Source organism: Macaca fascicularis, chromosome 13 (genome assembly GCF_037993035.2).
Source record: "Macaca fascicularis isolate 582-1 chromosome 13, T2T-MFA8v1.1".
Taxonomy (NCBI): Eukaryota; Metazoa; Chordata; class Mammalia; order Primates; family Cercopithecidae; genus Macaca; species Macaca fascicularis.
This window is the reverse complement of record NC_088387.1, coordinates 3,879,379-3,895,730: the sequence shown is the minus strand read 5'-3', so window position 1 is coordinate 3,895,730 and position 16,352 is coordinate 3,879,379. Positions and strand designations below refer to the sequence as shown.

The window sequence follows — 16,352 nt, the reverse complement described above, 5'->3', positions numbered from 1 at the left end:
GATTCCCCATTTCTTAAAGTCTGCCACTTTTGCCGAAATGCTTACCTTACTGACAAGAATGTCTGTAGCTTCAAAATGTCTTCCAAACATTTTGGGTGACTCACCAGGGATAGGTTCTATTTTTACACAGACTTCTTGTCCTTTTTTTGCAACATCTACTTGTTTATGGTTTATTTCAATACTTGTTACTATTCCGATGTCAACAAACTGTAAAATAACATATTACAATGCATGCTGAAGAATTCATGCCAATCACAGGCGCCATGGCTGGACAACTGAAATAAGAACTGGAGCAAAAGCCTGTTTTAAAAGTCATGGCAGTGCGATCCTTCATTCATCCCTTAAGGTCTCACAGTGTAATGTTTTGGTAAATTAGGCTGGCACCACCAACACCCTGTTCCCTTCACGACGGCTGTAAGAATGACAGGAGATAATGTGCTTTGCAAAACATTCCAAGTGCCCTGTTGACCCAATGTCATTTCGTATTTTTGCTCTACCATTTCACATGACAGGTGCCATAATAGAAGGGATCAGCAGGCACAACGGGTCTGAGTCAGGAATGAGCTTGAAGTGACTGGTGGGAATGAAGTCAGAGTGAGGACCGATCCTGAAATTTTAAGAATGATGGCCTGTGAGCAGATGAGTGATGTGATCTCAGAGTTTGGGGCAAAAAACCCTGACTCCTTTGTGGAGAAAAGGATTCAGGAGAGTAAGAGTGAAAAGAAAGAGAGCTCTGTTTGATTTAGGAGGCCAAAGCCACATAGAAAATAACACAAATGTCCTGGCTTAGTCCACTGAAATGGTAGAGAATCAGTGACAACTTCTAAGTGCCACTGCCCATTACAGGAACCAGGTTTGGGGCAGGGAAAGTACCAGATGAGGCTGGAACATCTCACTGCACCAGAAAGGAAGAAGATGCTCAGACTACTGTGTGTCAAGGATATAGGAGCCAGTTTAAATGAGCTCCTACTGACCACACTGGACAATCTATCAAAAGAATAAAGGTAATGGATTATATTTAAAAAACAACAAAACAAAAAAAACCCCTGCTAAGTCTATGAGTCAATAAAAAGGTCAGTGGGAAGAGGTTCTTTCTAAGAAATGGGGGGACAGGTATATCCACAATTTTGCCACCATCTATGTAACAGCTGACAGGCAAGGCTTGCCAGTGGGTACGAAAACCACTGGGATAAAGGCTGTTGGGAAACAGGATGTCCATTGGGAACTCCAGGTACCAGATAGATTACAGAGTAATTACAAAGGGCAAGTTTCTAATGGAGATGACTGGCGGCTAGCACTTCCCCAGGGAAGAAGGGCGTCGGCAGCAGTGAGACAGGCTGGCTCATGCAGGACGCGGGCACACAGGGAAACCGCATGAGTGTCTTCCCAATAATGCTAACCTGTGTCTACTCGGGAGGGAGAGACAGATAAATCCAAATGGAGAAGGAATTTGCAAAACCACTGGGACACTTCAAAAAGGATGGAGGACTGTTTTTGACTGAGGCTTAACCACAAAACAGCCCCAGTACAATGCAGTTTGCAGGGCACTGAGCCAGATCCGTGGGGAGAGTTACCAAGACATCTTTGGGATAATTGGTGAAATGCTGAGGGCTGCAAATTATAGGATATTGTTGAAATATTATTAATTTTTCTTAGGTATGCTGATACAAAGGGAAGGTAAACATGGGTGTTCATTATACTAATTTTTAAGCTTTTCCACAGGCTTGAAACCTTTCAAAATAAAATAAAAGGCAGTAATTTCAAGTGCCTTGGAGCCCAATTAACTGAAGCACGAGATCAGGGCTGACTCAACACTGACTATGGAGCACTGGTATTTACCAACACTGAAGCACAGCAGGTGACAGGCTCTGCTTGTTTTAAAGTTACCACATTTTCTTCCTACTGAGGTAAAACACACTGAAACATTTGTTAAGAAGGTGGAGACCACACTAAATACACAGCCCAGTACTGTGACCTACAGGCACAAAGCTGTGTTGCTACGACTCTTGGACACCCATTTACTGCTTTAAGAAATGACCCACAAAATGTACAACTAGAACTTACATTTTTGCTTGGGACACACATGGGTGTCCCCTGTTTCACCTGACCTGCTTCCACTGTCACCCCCATCACTATCGGATCTCGAGAATTAAAAATGTACTGAGGGAGGATTTTCATCTTGCAGGGAAATACTGCTATGTGCCTGAAAGAAAAAAAGAGAAGAATTTTTAAGCTTACAGAATCACTTAAATATAAACAGAAAAACTGCAGCTGAACATCAGGCTTCTCGCATTAGAGGAACAAGGTGCTTCTTCCTTTTCTTCTTAACCTCCTCCTCCCCATTCTACTGCTTCCCAAGTCTGGGCTTTCTTCTCTTTTAAAGCCCTACCTCCAACAGAAGCTGCATCACAGTAGCGTTCTGTTCCTAGTCTGAACACTGAGCTTGGCTGCTGAAGATGTCAGCCAGGCTGGGGCTTAGAACCTAGGCAGCACCTGGTGACAGGCAGGGCTTCGTTGGGCACGTGTGTAGGCTACTGGGGGACCACAGAGGCATCAAACCACATTATCACCCTGCTTTTCTCCACCACATTCCCAAACCATGGATCCAGAAGGCCACTACATGGCGACCCCGCTTCCTGAGCACACGCTTAAAAGTGCGGTCAGCGTTTCCGGCCGCGTCTTAAGCAGAGTTCTTCTCACTCCAGCTTTCGTGATCTAAAGTGAGCACATACCAGTCTAAATCCGAATATTTACTAGTAAGCGCCACTTAAAAATGTATCCCAAACTACACCATCACTCCTGTCCTCACTGTGGTCTGAATCACCTAGACCTCTTGCTTGGACTGTGGGAGCCTCCTGACAGGGTCTTGCCACTGACTTCCTAACAACCCAAGGTCCACATAACAACCCAGTGAGCCAGTCTGATGGTGAACACAGCCTTGGCAATGGCTTCTTGCACAATTCAGAGAAGCTCAATCCTTCCCATGGCCTGTAAGATCCTTGACGATACAGGTCCCACCACCCTCTCTGACCTCATTTATCACTGTCCCCTCTGGTCACTCCGCCTCACACTGCTGTTCTCTCTGGACACTCCCCATGGGCGCTCTGTCTGAAGAGATGAGATGCCTTCCTCAACCACATCATTAATCACAGTCTCTCCTCTCCTTATCTAGGCCCTTCCCTGCTTTATTTGGTTTTTCAGCACTTCTCAACATGTGTTGATTGTCCTGCAATAAGAGCCTGTCCCAGACTAGGCACAGTGGCTCACACCTATAATCCCAGCACTTCAGGAGGCAGAGGCAGGTGGATCACTTGAGCTCAGGAATTCAAGACCAGCCTGGCCAACATGGCAAAACCCTGTCCTACCAAAAATACAACAAATTAGCCAGGCATAGCGGCGTGAGCCTGTAGTCTCAACCACTCGGGAGGCTGAGGTGGGAGGCTCACGTGAGCCCAGTAGGCAGAGGCTGGAGTAACCCGTGATCATGTGACTGCACTACAGCATTGGGTGACAGAACGAGACCCTGTCTCAGAGGAGGGAGGCCGGCCTGGTTCTTGGCTGATGCTTCCTCTACCACTGCAGCAATGTAGTTAATCCCTACACTGTGAGTACTTGGAAAGTTTGCTACAGGAATGGACTTCTCTCCCACAGAATCTCTCACCTTATTTCCCAGTTTTCCTCACTCAAGTTTTGTTACTTCCAATCTGTGTAATCCCAGATGAGCAAGATAAAGTCCCGAAATTTAATAACTACTAACCCATTAACAAGACCCAAGCCTGCTAAGATTATATTAAACTGAAGTCACAGACAAGACTTGTTTGCATACTGCTGGAATGTCCCCAGTATGTTGGGTTTCTGGTTTGCAACACACCATTTCAGGGTGCAGCCTCTGGTAGATGAGTAAATGCCATGATTTTGCTGTTTACAGCCCTTTCTAGAATTCAGTAATTCTCAATCATGTTCATTAACAAAGAGTCGAAGTAAATAAAAACAGTAACTTACTTAAATTCTTCTTGTTTCTGTTTCTTGTAGTCTTGTCTATATTTTGTAAAGGCATCAAATAAATGATAAATAATTTCTGCACTAAAAATTCTAACTCCTAAACTATCAGCCATTTCTTGTGCATCTCGTTCAATTCTCACATCGAAGGCCAAAATTACTGCATACCTAAAAGGTTAAAACACATCAAAAACCATTCAATGAAAAACAGTATGTCACAGAGGACAGTTTTTAAAGATAGGACAGTTTTAAGATAGGTAAGTAACATGAAAGCCTTCATAGCAAGAGAAATTACTTACTGAGGGTCATGTTCCAACATCACTGAAGCCTTCATAACATCTTTTTTATGCACTGGGCCAATGTTAATTCCTGCATACTGAAAAAATGGGAGTTGCCATGTTTATCTCTATCTATCAGGTAATGGTAATGGCACCAAAAACCACGACCAACCACCACTCACTTGTGGAGCTAAGTGTAATTACTTACGGGCACTTCTGATGTTTTCAGAAATTCAAGTAGAGCTTCCAAAGAACCCAGTGTAGATGCCTGGACATAGACTCCTTTTTCTTCTAATTTGATAGCATTTAGTGTCTGCTTTAACTCATGGATCAATTCATCCTTGTAAAGAAATCAGATTTGATAAGGTTGTCAACACACCTCTATCCTCAGCAGTCTAGAATTAAATCGTGTTTCTTTGGTCAAGTACTTATCTGCAAATATGAAACTAAGGCTTAGATAGAGCAGGGCATAACAGAACCTGTGCTGGAATGGAGGAGGAGATTTGGGGGCCACACCCTGACTGTATCTCACTTCACCTGTGTCTTAAGTTTGCTAATTTTGAAATATGTTTAATCTCTGCTCCACTTGGCAAATATAATAGATGGGTGGGCAGAATTAAACAGTAGAGAAGAAAAAATTTTTTAAAGTTAAAAAAGCACCACATAACTGTAATGTGTTACAATAGCCCAAAAGCTCAGCTTGACTGTGTTAACTAGGAAATACCATAATCTCATGATCTCAGCAGCTCCTTCCTCCATCACTGCTCGTCTAGAAATGGAAGAAGAGATTTTAACCAGAAATAAGTAAAACAAGTTTATCAAAGCCACTGAAGGGACATAAGTCCACTCCATACTCAGGACTGGCTGAAGAGGCAGGCCTGTCCTATTCTCTCACTGGCCCTGAGCTAGCTTATTCCCAACAGCATGACTTGATGCTGCCTAACAAACATGGCCCCAGGACACAAGAGCCATGTGCTGGGAACAGTTATATTTTCTCTTTGGCAAGTGAACAAACTATGGCTCAAAGTCCACTTTTATGAAACTACAATGGACATGGGCCAAAAAAGAATATACAACTTCTAGCTTTTTTTTTGAGACAGGGTCTTGCTGTCGCCCAGGTTGGAGTGCAGTGGCACGATCTCGGCTCATTGCAGCCTCTGCCTCCCAGGTTCAAGTGATTCTCCTGCCTCAGCCTCCCAAGAAGCTGGGTTACAGGCGTGCATCACCATGCCCAGCCAACTTGTAGCTTTTGACTCATTTTTTTATTTGAATAAAATGCATTATTTTTATAATTCTAGTACACATAAAAATCATACCAATTCCTATGACTGTACAAACTGAAGTAATTCAAAAGCATCAAGTTTGCTAAGAGGCCAAGAGACGGCGGGCTTCACAAAGACAAAGCCAGTTGTGGTCACCATCCCTAGCATGTGCAATGCTGACACGTGCCAGAACTTTTGAGGAAAAAAAATGTTAAATGAACTTACTTTAAGAACAGGGATTTCATCTTCTTTATAAGCCACGAGGAGGGGTAAACCAGCCAATGTCTTCTCCAGGTCTTTTCCAAGAATCTTTACCCCCTGAGCTGCTTCTACTTCTTTATGCTTTTCATACTGGTTCTATAGAGAGAAAAACATTTGTTACCAAATGTACTTTAAAAGTGGTTAGCAGTAGGAGATGATAGAATCTCATCATGATCTTAGAGGTTTCTTAAACTAGGCACGAAAAGCAATAACCACAAAATAAAAGATTGATAAGTTTAACATTAAAATGAAATATTTCCATTTCTCAAAATACCACAGGAAAAAAAAAGTCACAAGAGTAGAAGATACCGCCAAACACACCGACTAACAAGCCAGCATCCTGAATATACAAGCGCATCTACATCTGTAAGGAAGATAATGCAGAAGAAACACGTACATCTCACGAAGGAGGAAATAAATGGCTAATAAACATTTTTAAATGACCAACCAGGTTAACAATTAGGCAAATGCACACTCAAACGGCAATGAGCTACACACCAGAATGGCAAAAAAATTTTACATCTGACATCCAAGAACTGATGAAGATGTAAAACAATGAAACTAATACTGCGGTTGAGAATATAATTTGTTACACCCACTGTAGACAAGTGTGGCCTTCACTCCTAGGTATACATACCCTGGGAAACTGGCACAAACACATCAAGAGATATACACAAAAGTTCACAGCAGCAGCATCGTTAGTAAGAACAAAAATAAAAAACTGGGCTGGGTGCGGTGGCTCACACCTGTAATCCCAGCACTTAGGGAGGCTGAAGTCAGGAGTTCGAGACTAGCCTAGCCAACATGGTGAAACCCCATCTCTACTGAAAATACAGAAATTAGCCGGACATGGTGGCATGCACCTGTAATCCCAGCCTGGATGACAGAGTGAGACTCCGTCTCAAAAAAAAAATAAAAAATAAAATAAAACTGGAGATCACCTACATTTCCCATCAACAGAACAGATAGATATGTTGTGATACAGTCACACCATGGAAAAGAAATCTTAAAATTATATGCATTTTTTTCACTAAAGGAAGCCAGATATAGGCCAGGCATAGTGGCTCATGCCTATAATCCCAGCACTTTGGGGAGATGAAAGTGGGTGGATTGCTTGAGCCCAGGAGTTCAAGACCAGCTTGGGCAACATGGCAAAGTCCCATCTGTAAACAAATTAGCCAGGTGTGGTGGTGTGCACCTGTAGTCCCAGCTATTCAGGAGGCTGAGGTGGGAGGATCGCCTGAACCCCAGGGAGGTTGAGGCTGCAGTGAGCTGTGACTGCACCACTGCACTCCGGCCTGAGCGACAGAGTGAGAGCCTATCTCCCAAAAAAAAAAAAAAAAAAAAAAAGCCAGCTATAAAAGTACACACTTAGAATAACTCCATTTCTACATAAAGTCTATAGACATGTCTAAGGGAAGTACTCTCAGACACAAAAACAAAGCAAAGCAAGGATATCTGTTACTATCATAAAATGCAACCATGGTTAACTCTGAAAGGTCTGGGGGTAGGAGGGGAAGGTGGGGAGGGTTGATCAGGAAGAAGCACACAGGAAGCCTCTGGGCACCAGCAGCATTCTCATTCTCCATCTGGTTGCCTCCCAAAAATGTGTTAAACTTTTCTGCTATGTTTTGTGTACTTTTCAGGAGCAATTATTTTATTTCACAATTAAAAATGTTAATAAAAAACTACAGTTGACCCTTGAACAACTGCGTATGTCCACTGACACTCAGATTTTCTTCCCCTCTGCCACCAAAGACAAGACCGACCCCTCTCCTTCCTCCCTGTCAGCTTCCTCAACATGAGGAGAAGAATGAGATAAGAATGAGGACCGTTATGATGATCCACTGCCACTTACAAACAGTAAATCTATTTTCTCTTCCTTATGATTTGCTTAATCACGTTTTCTTTTCTCTAGCTTGTTTTATTGTAAGAATGCAGTATGTAATATATAAAACATACAAAACGTGTTAACCGACTGTTGATGTGATCGGTGAGGCTTCTGGTCAATGGTAGGCTATTAGGAGTTAAGTTTTTGGGGAGTCAAAAAATATATGTGGATTTTCAACTGGCCAGGGAGTCAGGACCCCTAGCCCTCATGTTGTTCAAGAGTCAACTGTAGTTAGCAGTGTAGAACCAAAACAATGTAGTTTAGTATCTGGGAAAGGCCTAGTCTGGTAAGCAGGTACTTTCACGCATCACTACTCTTGACAGACAGGCCTTCCAGTACGATGACATCTAAGATAAAAGGGAGAGCGAGGGATGTTATGTGTTCTGTATTAAGTCAAACAGCTTTAAAGGTGAGGAAACAATCTCAGCAGAACTTTACAAGTCCCCCTGTGTCAACGCTTACCACCTCAGCGTACCTTCACTCGTAATTCCTTCATAGGAGGAGGTAACAGGAGGCCTCGGATCTGAGTTACAATGGGCCCTTCCACTCCAGGAACAATGATTGTATCTCCTTCCTTCAAACGCCCATTGATCAAGATGACATCTATCGTGGTGCCCATCCCTGGGAGAGCTTTAACCTACAAGACGTTATTACAAAGAGAAAGACGTACATACAATGCACCATGTTCATTAAATCTGAAAGTAGTCAATATCCTCCACTCAAGGAACTTGCCATTTAAAAAAAAAAAAAAAAAACAATAAACTGAAAAATTGATCATTACCTCCATCACCTGTGCCCTCAGCTCTTCACAGTGCGCAAGTCTCTTGCTCAACATGGTCTGAGTTAACTCAACAAGAAGGTAGATCAGACTTCCCATGCCATCACCAGTATGTGCAGAGGTAGGTACCAAAGACACAAAAGTGCGGGGATCTTTATTCTCATAAAACAAAGCAGCATTCAAACCCTAGGAGCAAAAATCATCCAAAACGCCAGGCTGTAAAGAAAACGTATCTGGAATAGGTGTGACTAACTAGAAGGTGAATGAGCAAATGGCTCGTCATTTTGAAACTCCTCATAAAAACTAAAAATCATCATGTATATTCTATAAGCATTAACTGTATTACAGCAAAGTAGTTCTAAGTCAACTCAGTTTTCTAAATTAAAGTATTCAGACTGCAAAGAAAAAGGAGAAAAAGGAAGAAGAATTTTAAAAAAGTAATTGCTGTCAACAGAGGAAAAGAACCAGTATTAACGAAAACACTGACTTCCTTATAAAGATAACATAATAACTATTCTGAGATAGGCTCTTCGGAAAGAAGGAAGCCTTCTTACCTGCTGTGCAAATTCTACAATAATAGCCTTTGCTCGCTCCTCAAATTCATCTTTTGTATTCTTTTTCTGCTTCTTTAAAGTAGCAGCCACATCAGAGTCGGGACTCTTTTTCCAATCATATAACCTATCAATCTGAAAAAGTTTTTTCATGAGAAAGAGCTCTAAAAAATTCAGAACATTCAAGAATTGCATTAATAGCTCCAGAAAATTCCTCATGTATGTCTCATCTATACAGAACAGTGTGACTGACTTACTCATACACTTTACTGTACCAAAAGCTCCTTTCAGACTGCTTATCGGCACCTGCTCTTAAATTAGAAACTGCTGCAGTGCCATGCTGCCCTGTCAACCTCCATGAGTTCCTAAGTGGCTGTCATTTGTTTGCAAAAGATAATATCCTAGAATTATCCTAAAACTATTAATGTATATTGTTGAAATTCCAAAACAGTTTTTGTAACAGGAACAATCAATCCCAGCAAGTACCATCACTATAAAATTATATACCAAAAACTTAAAAATGTATATATATTTTCTGTCTTAGGGAACAGCCTATTTTAATTGTTTTATTGCTCAAATTAGGATTAAACCTGTTTTGTTAATGACAGAATCTATTTTCCCTCACTTTTCAACAAGAGAGATAAATGAGCATAGAAGAAATGAAAAATACTGACTAGCCAAACAACCACCCAACCAAAAGCATAATCTGGGGACTGAGTTTAGGGTGATCAAATAAAGAAGCAGATGACTCTGAATGCTACTAAGGAGACAAATCAGTAGGAAAAGACAGATGTTAAAATTAGAATATGAGGTCCTTAGAGTATTTATAAACATGTTCAACACCTTTAAAGGAAAAGCCTGAAGCTTGTAAAGCTAAATAATAAAAACATGTCTAACTAGTACTTAGAAATTAATACCTTTAAATGCTTATATCAGAAAAGAATATCAATAAAACCAAAAGCTAATTCTTTGATAATTCAATATTTGGTTATTGAATAACCAAAAGCTAATTCAATAATTTGAATGTGCAGATAATTCAATTCCTGCACATTCTTTCAGAAAACAGAGGAGGAAATACTTCTCAACTCATCTTACGAGGCCAACATTACTCTGATATGAAAACCAGATAAAAGGCATTACAAGAAAACTACATATGCATATCACTCATGAACACAGACACAAAAACAACAATGAAACATTACAAATCAAATCTAGCAATATATCAAAAGGATAACAAATGACAACCAACCAGGGTTTATTTTAATAAAGTTGGTTTAACATTTTAAAAATTCAACAGTAATTATGTTGTTAACAGAACGAAGGAGAAAATCCACGTGAACATCTCTAAATATGCAGGAAAAGAATTTGACAATATCAACAACCATTCATGATTAAAGAAATAAAAACATAAAGCACTCTAAACAACCTAGAATAGAAGGAAACTTCCTCAAACTTAATAAAGGGCATTGACAAAAAACACAAAAAACCTACAGCTGACATCATACGTAAGAGTGAAAGACTGAGCACTTTCCCCTAATATCAGGAATAACGAAAGGATGACGTCTACTGTCATTCCTTCTATTCAATATTATTTAGAAGGTCTAGTTAGTACAATAAAGAAGAAAAAGAAGTAGAAAGAATGTAGATAAGGGGGAAAAACTGCATTTATAAGCAGATAACATAATCACATACATAGAAAAACCCACATTATTTACAAAAGAAGATACTAGGCCTAATCAGTGAATTTAACAAGGTCACAAGATACAAACTGAATGTAAATGTCATAAACAGCTGGAAATCAAAAAAATGTTCATGCTATTTACAACAGCATTAAACCATGAAATACCTAGGGATAAATTCAGAAAAATATGTTCAACGTGTGGACAATAAAACTACAAAATATTGCCAAGAGAAAGTAAAGAAGGCCTGGCCAGGCATGGTGGCTGTCTTAAATTTTTTTTTTTTTTTTTTTTTTTTTGAGACGGAGTCTCGCTCTGTCACCCAGGCTGGAGTGCAGTGGCCGAATCTCAGCTCACTGCAAGCTCCGCCTCCCAGGTTCACGCCATTCTCCTGCCTCAGCCTCCCGAGTAGCTGGGACTACAGGCGCCCGCCACCTCGCCCGGCTAGTTTTTTTGTATTTTTTAGTGGAGACGGGGTTTCACCATGTTAGCCCATGTTGGGATGGTCTCGATCTCCTGACCTCGTGATCCGCCCGTCTCGGCCTCCCAAAGTGCTGGGATTACAGGCTTGAGCCACTGCGCCCGGCCTGTCTTAAATCTTAATACATTGGGAGGCTGACGCAGGCAGACTGCTTGAGCCCAGGAGTTCAGGACCAGCCTGGGTAACACAGTGAGATCTTGTCTCTATCTAAAAAAATAAATAAAATAAAAAATAATTTTAAAAAATGGTAAAGAAGGACTAAGTAAATGTACAGAGATACCAGGTTCACTGATCAGAAGATGCAATATTGCTAAAAGAACCAATTCTCTCAAAATTTATCTACAGATTGAAAAGCAATCCCAATCAAAATCCTAAAAGGCTTTTTTTGAAAACTTTATATTGAAATCCAAGGACCTAAAATAGCCAAAACAATATAAAGAAAAACTAAGTTGAAGGATTTACCACTACCAGTTTTCAAAACTTTACTATGAAGCTATAATGAGACAGGGTAGTAGTAGCATAAGAATGTACACAGAACACTGGAACAAAAGATAGATTCTAGGAACAGACATATATGGTCAACTAACTATTGACAAAGATTCCAAACTAATTCCATGGGGGAAAAAATAATCTTTTCAGCAAAGAGTCTTTAAATAACAAAATATTTCTATGGAAAAAAAGTAAACCCTGACCTCACACTATATAAAAAAAGATCATCAATCTCAATGTAAAAGCTTAAACTATTAAACATCTGGAAACACCCGAGAAAAATGTAATGAACTTGGGATAGGAAAAGATTACTTACATAAAACACAAATCATAAAAAAAATTAATGGGGGCCAGGCATGATGGCTCATGCCTGAAATCCCAGGACTTTGGGAGGCCAAGGTGGGCGGATCACTTGATGTCAGGAGCTCAAGACCAGCCTGGCCAACATGGTGAAACCCTGTCTCTACTAAAAATACAAACTGGCTGGGTGTGGTGGCGTGCACCTGTAATTCCAGCTACTTGGGAGGCTGAGGAACAAGAATCACTTAAACGCAGGAGGCACAGGTGCAGTGAGCTGACATAATGCCACTGTACTCCAGCCTGGGCGACAGAGCAAGGCCCTGTCCCAAAAATAAATAAAATATAAAAATTAATTGCATTTCACCAAAATCAGAAATTTCTTCTCTTCAAAACACACTATTAAGAAAAGGAGGCTGGGCACAGTGTCTCATGCCTGTAATCCCAGCACTTTGGTTGGCCAAAGTGGTGGATCACTTGAGGCCAGGAGTTTGAGATCAGCCTGGCCAACATGGCAAAACCCCATCTTTACTAAAACACACATACATACACATACACACACACATACACACACAAAGAAAAAAAAAGAAAAGAAAAGAAAAGAAGCCCTAACCGCGTGCGGTGGTGCATGCCTGTAATCCCAGCTACTGGTGGTTCAGGCACAACAATTGCTTGAGCCTGGGAGGCGGACATTGTAGTGAACCAAGCGTGTGCCATACTGCACTCCAGCCTGGACTACAGCGAGAGACAGTCACCAAAAGAAAACACACACACACACACACACACATACACACAAAAAAACAAAACAAAGAAAATGAAAACCCAAGTCCCAGACCATAAGAATATATCAGCAGTACATACAAGTGAAAAAGGAGTTTTTTGGGTTTTTTTTGTTTGTTTTTTGGAGACGGAGTCTCACTCTGTCGCCCAGCCTGGAGTGCAGTGGCGTGATCTCTGCTCACTGCAAGCTCTGCCTCCTGGGTTAACGCCATTCTCCTGCCTCAGCCTCCCTAGAAGCTGGGACTACAGGCACCGCCACCTCACCTGGCTAATTTTTTTGTATTTTCAGTAGAGATGGGGTTTCACCGTGTTCACCAGGATGGTTTCGATCTCCTGACCTTGCGATCCGCCCGCCTCGGCCTCCCAAAGTGCTGGGATTACAGGCGTGAGCCACTGCACCCGGCCAGGAGTTATTTTTTTATTTTTATTTTTTTTGAGACGGAGTCTTGCTCTGTCGTCCAGGCTGGAGTGCGGTGGTGCGATCTCGGCTCACTGCAAGCTCCGCCTCCTGGGTTCACACCATTCTCCTGCCTCAGCTTCCCGAGTAGCTGGGACTACAGGTGCCCGCCACCATGCCCGGCTAATTTTTTGTATTTTTAGTAGAGACAGGGTTTCACTGTGTTAGCCAGGATTGTCTCGATCTCCTGACCTCGTGATCCACCTGCCTCGGCCTCCCAAAGTGCTGGGATTACAGGCGTGAGCCACCGTGCCCGGCCCAAAAAAAGGAGTTATATACATAGAACCAGAAGTATAAAGAACTCTTAAAACTCAACAATAAAACAACAATCTAATAAAGAACAAAGGATTTTGAACATACTTTTCAAAGAAACAGATATTGTCATCTCTCTCTAAGCATAAGTACGTGAAAAGCTGCATAAAGCCATTAGTCACTGTGGAAACAAACTAGACCACAATAATTTAGCCCTCAACTACACACCTAGTAGAATGCTGAAGGTAGGGCGACTATTCACAAAGATATGCAGAAACAGGAATTCTCAACAGACAAATGGATGAAGTGCAGCATTATTCGGAGAGTGGACTACTATTCAGCAATAAAAAGGAAAAACCTTTTATACATATAATGACAACATGAATAAAGCGTAATAACGTAACAAAAAATGCCAAACTTAAAAAATTACATACTATATGATTTCATTTATATGAAATCATAAAACAGGCACAACTAGTCCGTATGACACAGAAAGATCAATACTAGCCTGGGTTTAGGGAGGGCAGGAGAATGACTGCAAAGTAATGTGAGAGAACTTTTTTGGAATGACAGTGGTTGGAAATTTGTCAAATTAAAATAAACACTTAGCATGGGGTGCATTTTCTTATACACATGCTTATACTATATTATATTGTAGTCTATTAAGTGTGTGATAGCAGTATATCTTTTTTAAAAAAGCAATGTATACACCTTAATTTAAAATACTGCTAAAAATGCTAACGAACTCCTGATTCTTCAACAAGTCATAATCTTTTTGCTGGTAGAGGGTCTTGGCTCGATGTTGATAGCTACTGACTGATCAGGATGGTGGTTGATAAAGGCTGGGGTGGGCTGTAGCAATTTCTTAAAAGAGACAGCAAAGAAATCTGTCCCATCAATTAACTGATTCTTCCTTTCATGAAAGATTTATTGGCTGGGCACAGCGGCTCACGCCTGTAATCCCAGCACTTTGGCAGGCCGAGGCGGGCAGATCACCTGAAGTCTGGAGTTCAAGACCAGCCTGACCAACATGGAGAAACCCCATCTCTACTAAAAATAAAAAATTAGCCGGGCGTGGTGGCAGATGCCTGTAATCCCAGTTACTCGGGAGGCTGAGGCAGGAGAATCGCTTGAACCCGGGAGGCGGAGGTTGCGGTGAGCTGAGATTGCACACCACTGCACTCCAGCCTGGGCAACAAGAGTGAAACTCTGTCTCAAAAAAAAAAAAAAAAATCCATCTGTAGCATGCAATGCTGCTTACAGCATTTTACCCATAATAGAGCTTTTTTCAAAACTGTAGTCAATCCTCTCAAACCCAGACACTGCTTTATCAATTAGGTTGACTGCTATCCTAAATCCTTTTTTGTCATTTCAACACTGTTCACAATATCCTCACCAGAAGTAGACCTCCACCTCAAGAAACCACTTTCTTTGCCCACCTATGAGCAGCAGCTTCTCATCTGTTCAAGTTTTATCTTAAGATTGCAGCAACTCAGTTACATCTTCTGGTTCCACTTAATTCCAGTTCTCTTGCTATTTTTCTACCACATCCGCAGTGACTTCCTCTACTGAAATCTTGAACTCCTCAAAGTCATAAATGAGAGTTGAAATCAACTTCTTCCAAACTCCTATCAATGTTTATATTTTGTACTTTTATGGATCATGAACAGAAATCTTCATAACATCTAGAAGGATGAATCCTTTCCAAAAGGTTTTCAACTTTTGCCCAAATCCATCAGAGGAATCTCAATCTATGGCAGCTATAGCCATACAAAATGTATTTCTTAAGTAACAATACTTGAAAGTTGAAGACACTCCTTGATCCATGGGCTACAGAATGAATGCTATATTAGCAGGCACGAAAACATTAATCTCCTTGTGTGTCTCCATCAGAGCTTGGGTAATCAGGTGCACTGTTAACAAGCAGTAATACATTGAAAGCAATCTTTTTCTCTGAGGAGTTGGTCTCAACAATGGGCTTAAAATATTCAGTAAACCATGCTATAAACAGACGTGCTATCATCCAGGTTTTATATTTCCATTTATAAAGCACAGTAGAATGGATTTGGCATAATTATTAAGGGCCCTAGGATTTTCAGAATGGTCAATGAGCATTGGCTTCAGCTTAAAGTCACCAACCACATTAGACCCTAACTAGAGAGTCAGCCTGCCCTTCGAAGCTTTGAAGCCAGGCAGTGACTTCTCCTCTCTAGCTCTGAAAGTCCAAGATGGAATGTTTTGCCAATCGAAGGCTTTTTTGCCTACATTGAAAATCTGTTGTTTAGTGTAGCCACCTTCATCAATCATCTCAGCTAGAGCTTCTGGATAACTTGCTGCAGCTTCTGTATCAGCACTTGCTGCTTCACCTTGTACTTTTAGGTTACAGAAACAGCTTCTTTCCTTAAACCTCATGAACCAGCCTCTACTAGTTTCAAACTTTTCTTCGACAGCTTCCTCACCTTCCTCAGCTTTAGAACTGAAGAGAGGGCCTTGCTTTAGATTAGGCTTTGGCTTAAGGGAGTGTTGCGGCTGGACTGATATTATACATGCGACTCCTCCTTTCACTTGAACACTTACAGGTCATTGTAATGTTATTAATTGGCCTAATTTCAATACTGTCTCAGGAAATGGGCCCAAGGAGAGAGAAAGAGACAAGGGAACAGCTGGTTGCTGGAGCAGTCAGAACACACACAACATGTATTGACTAAGTGTGCCATCTTATAGGGGTGTGGTTTGTGGCACCCCAAATCAATTATAATAACAAAGATCATTTATCCCAGATAACTGTAACAGATGTAATAATGACAAAGTTTGAAATATTGCAAATTAACAAATGTGACAAGAAGTGAACACATGCTGTTGGGAAAATGGCACCAATAGACTTAATACACTTGCTT

At 41.0% G+C, this 16,352-nt stretch overlaps 1 protein-coding gene across 2 annotated transcripts in view; it reads right to left on the bottom strand.

Annotated features, from left to right (window-relative positions):
* Positions 1 to 16,352, bottom strand: part of EIF5B (eukaryotic translation initiation factor 5B) — a 64,900-nt gene that overhangs the window by 2,253 nt on the left and 46,295 nt on the right. For both annotated transcript variants that reach the window (XM_005575084.5, XM_005575085.5), the window contains exons 15-23: positions 9,024 to 9,155; positions 8,473 to 8,655; positions 8,167 to 8,328; positions 5,765 to 5,896; positions 4,486 to 4,617; positions 4,299 to 4,375; positions 4,003 to 4,167; positions 2,065 to 2,203; positions 46 to 207 (exon numbers count right to left, since the gene is read on the bottom strand). In XM_005575084.5, coding sequence (XP_005575141.2) covers positions 46 to 207; positions 2,065 to 2,203; positions 4,003 to 4,167; positions 4,299 to 4,375; positions 4,486 to 4,617; positions 5,765 to 5,896; positions 8,167 to 8,328; positions 8,473 to 8,655; positions 9,024 to 9,155 — 1,284 coding nt within the window. The remainder of the gene's footprint in view (positions 1 to 45; positions 208 to 2,064; positions 2,204 to 4,002; positions 4,168 to 4,298; positions 4,376 to 4,485; positions 4,618 to 5,764; positions 5,897 to 8,166; positions 8,329 to 8,472; positions 8,656 to 9,023; positions 9,156 to 16,352) is intronic.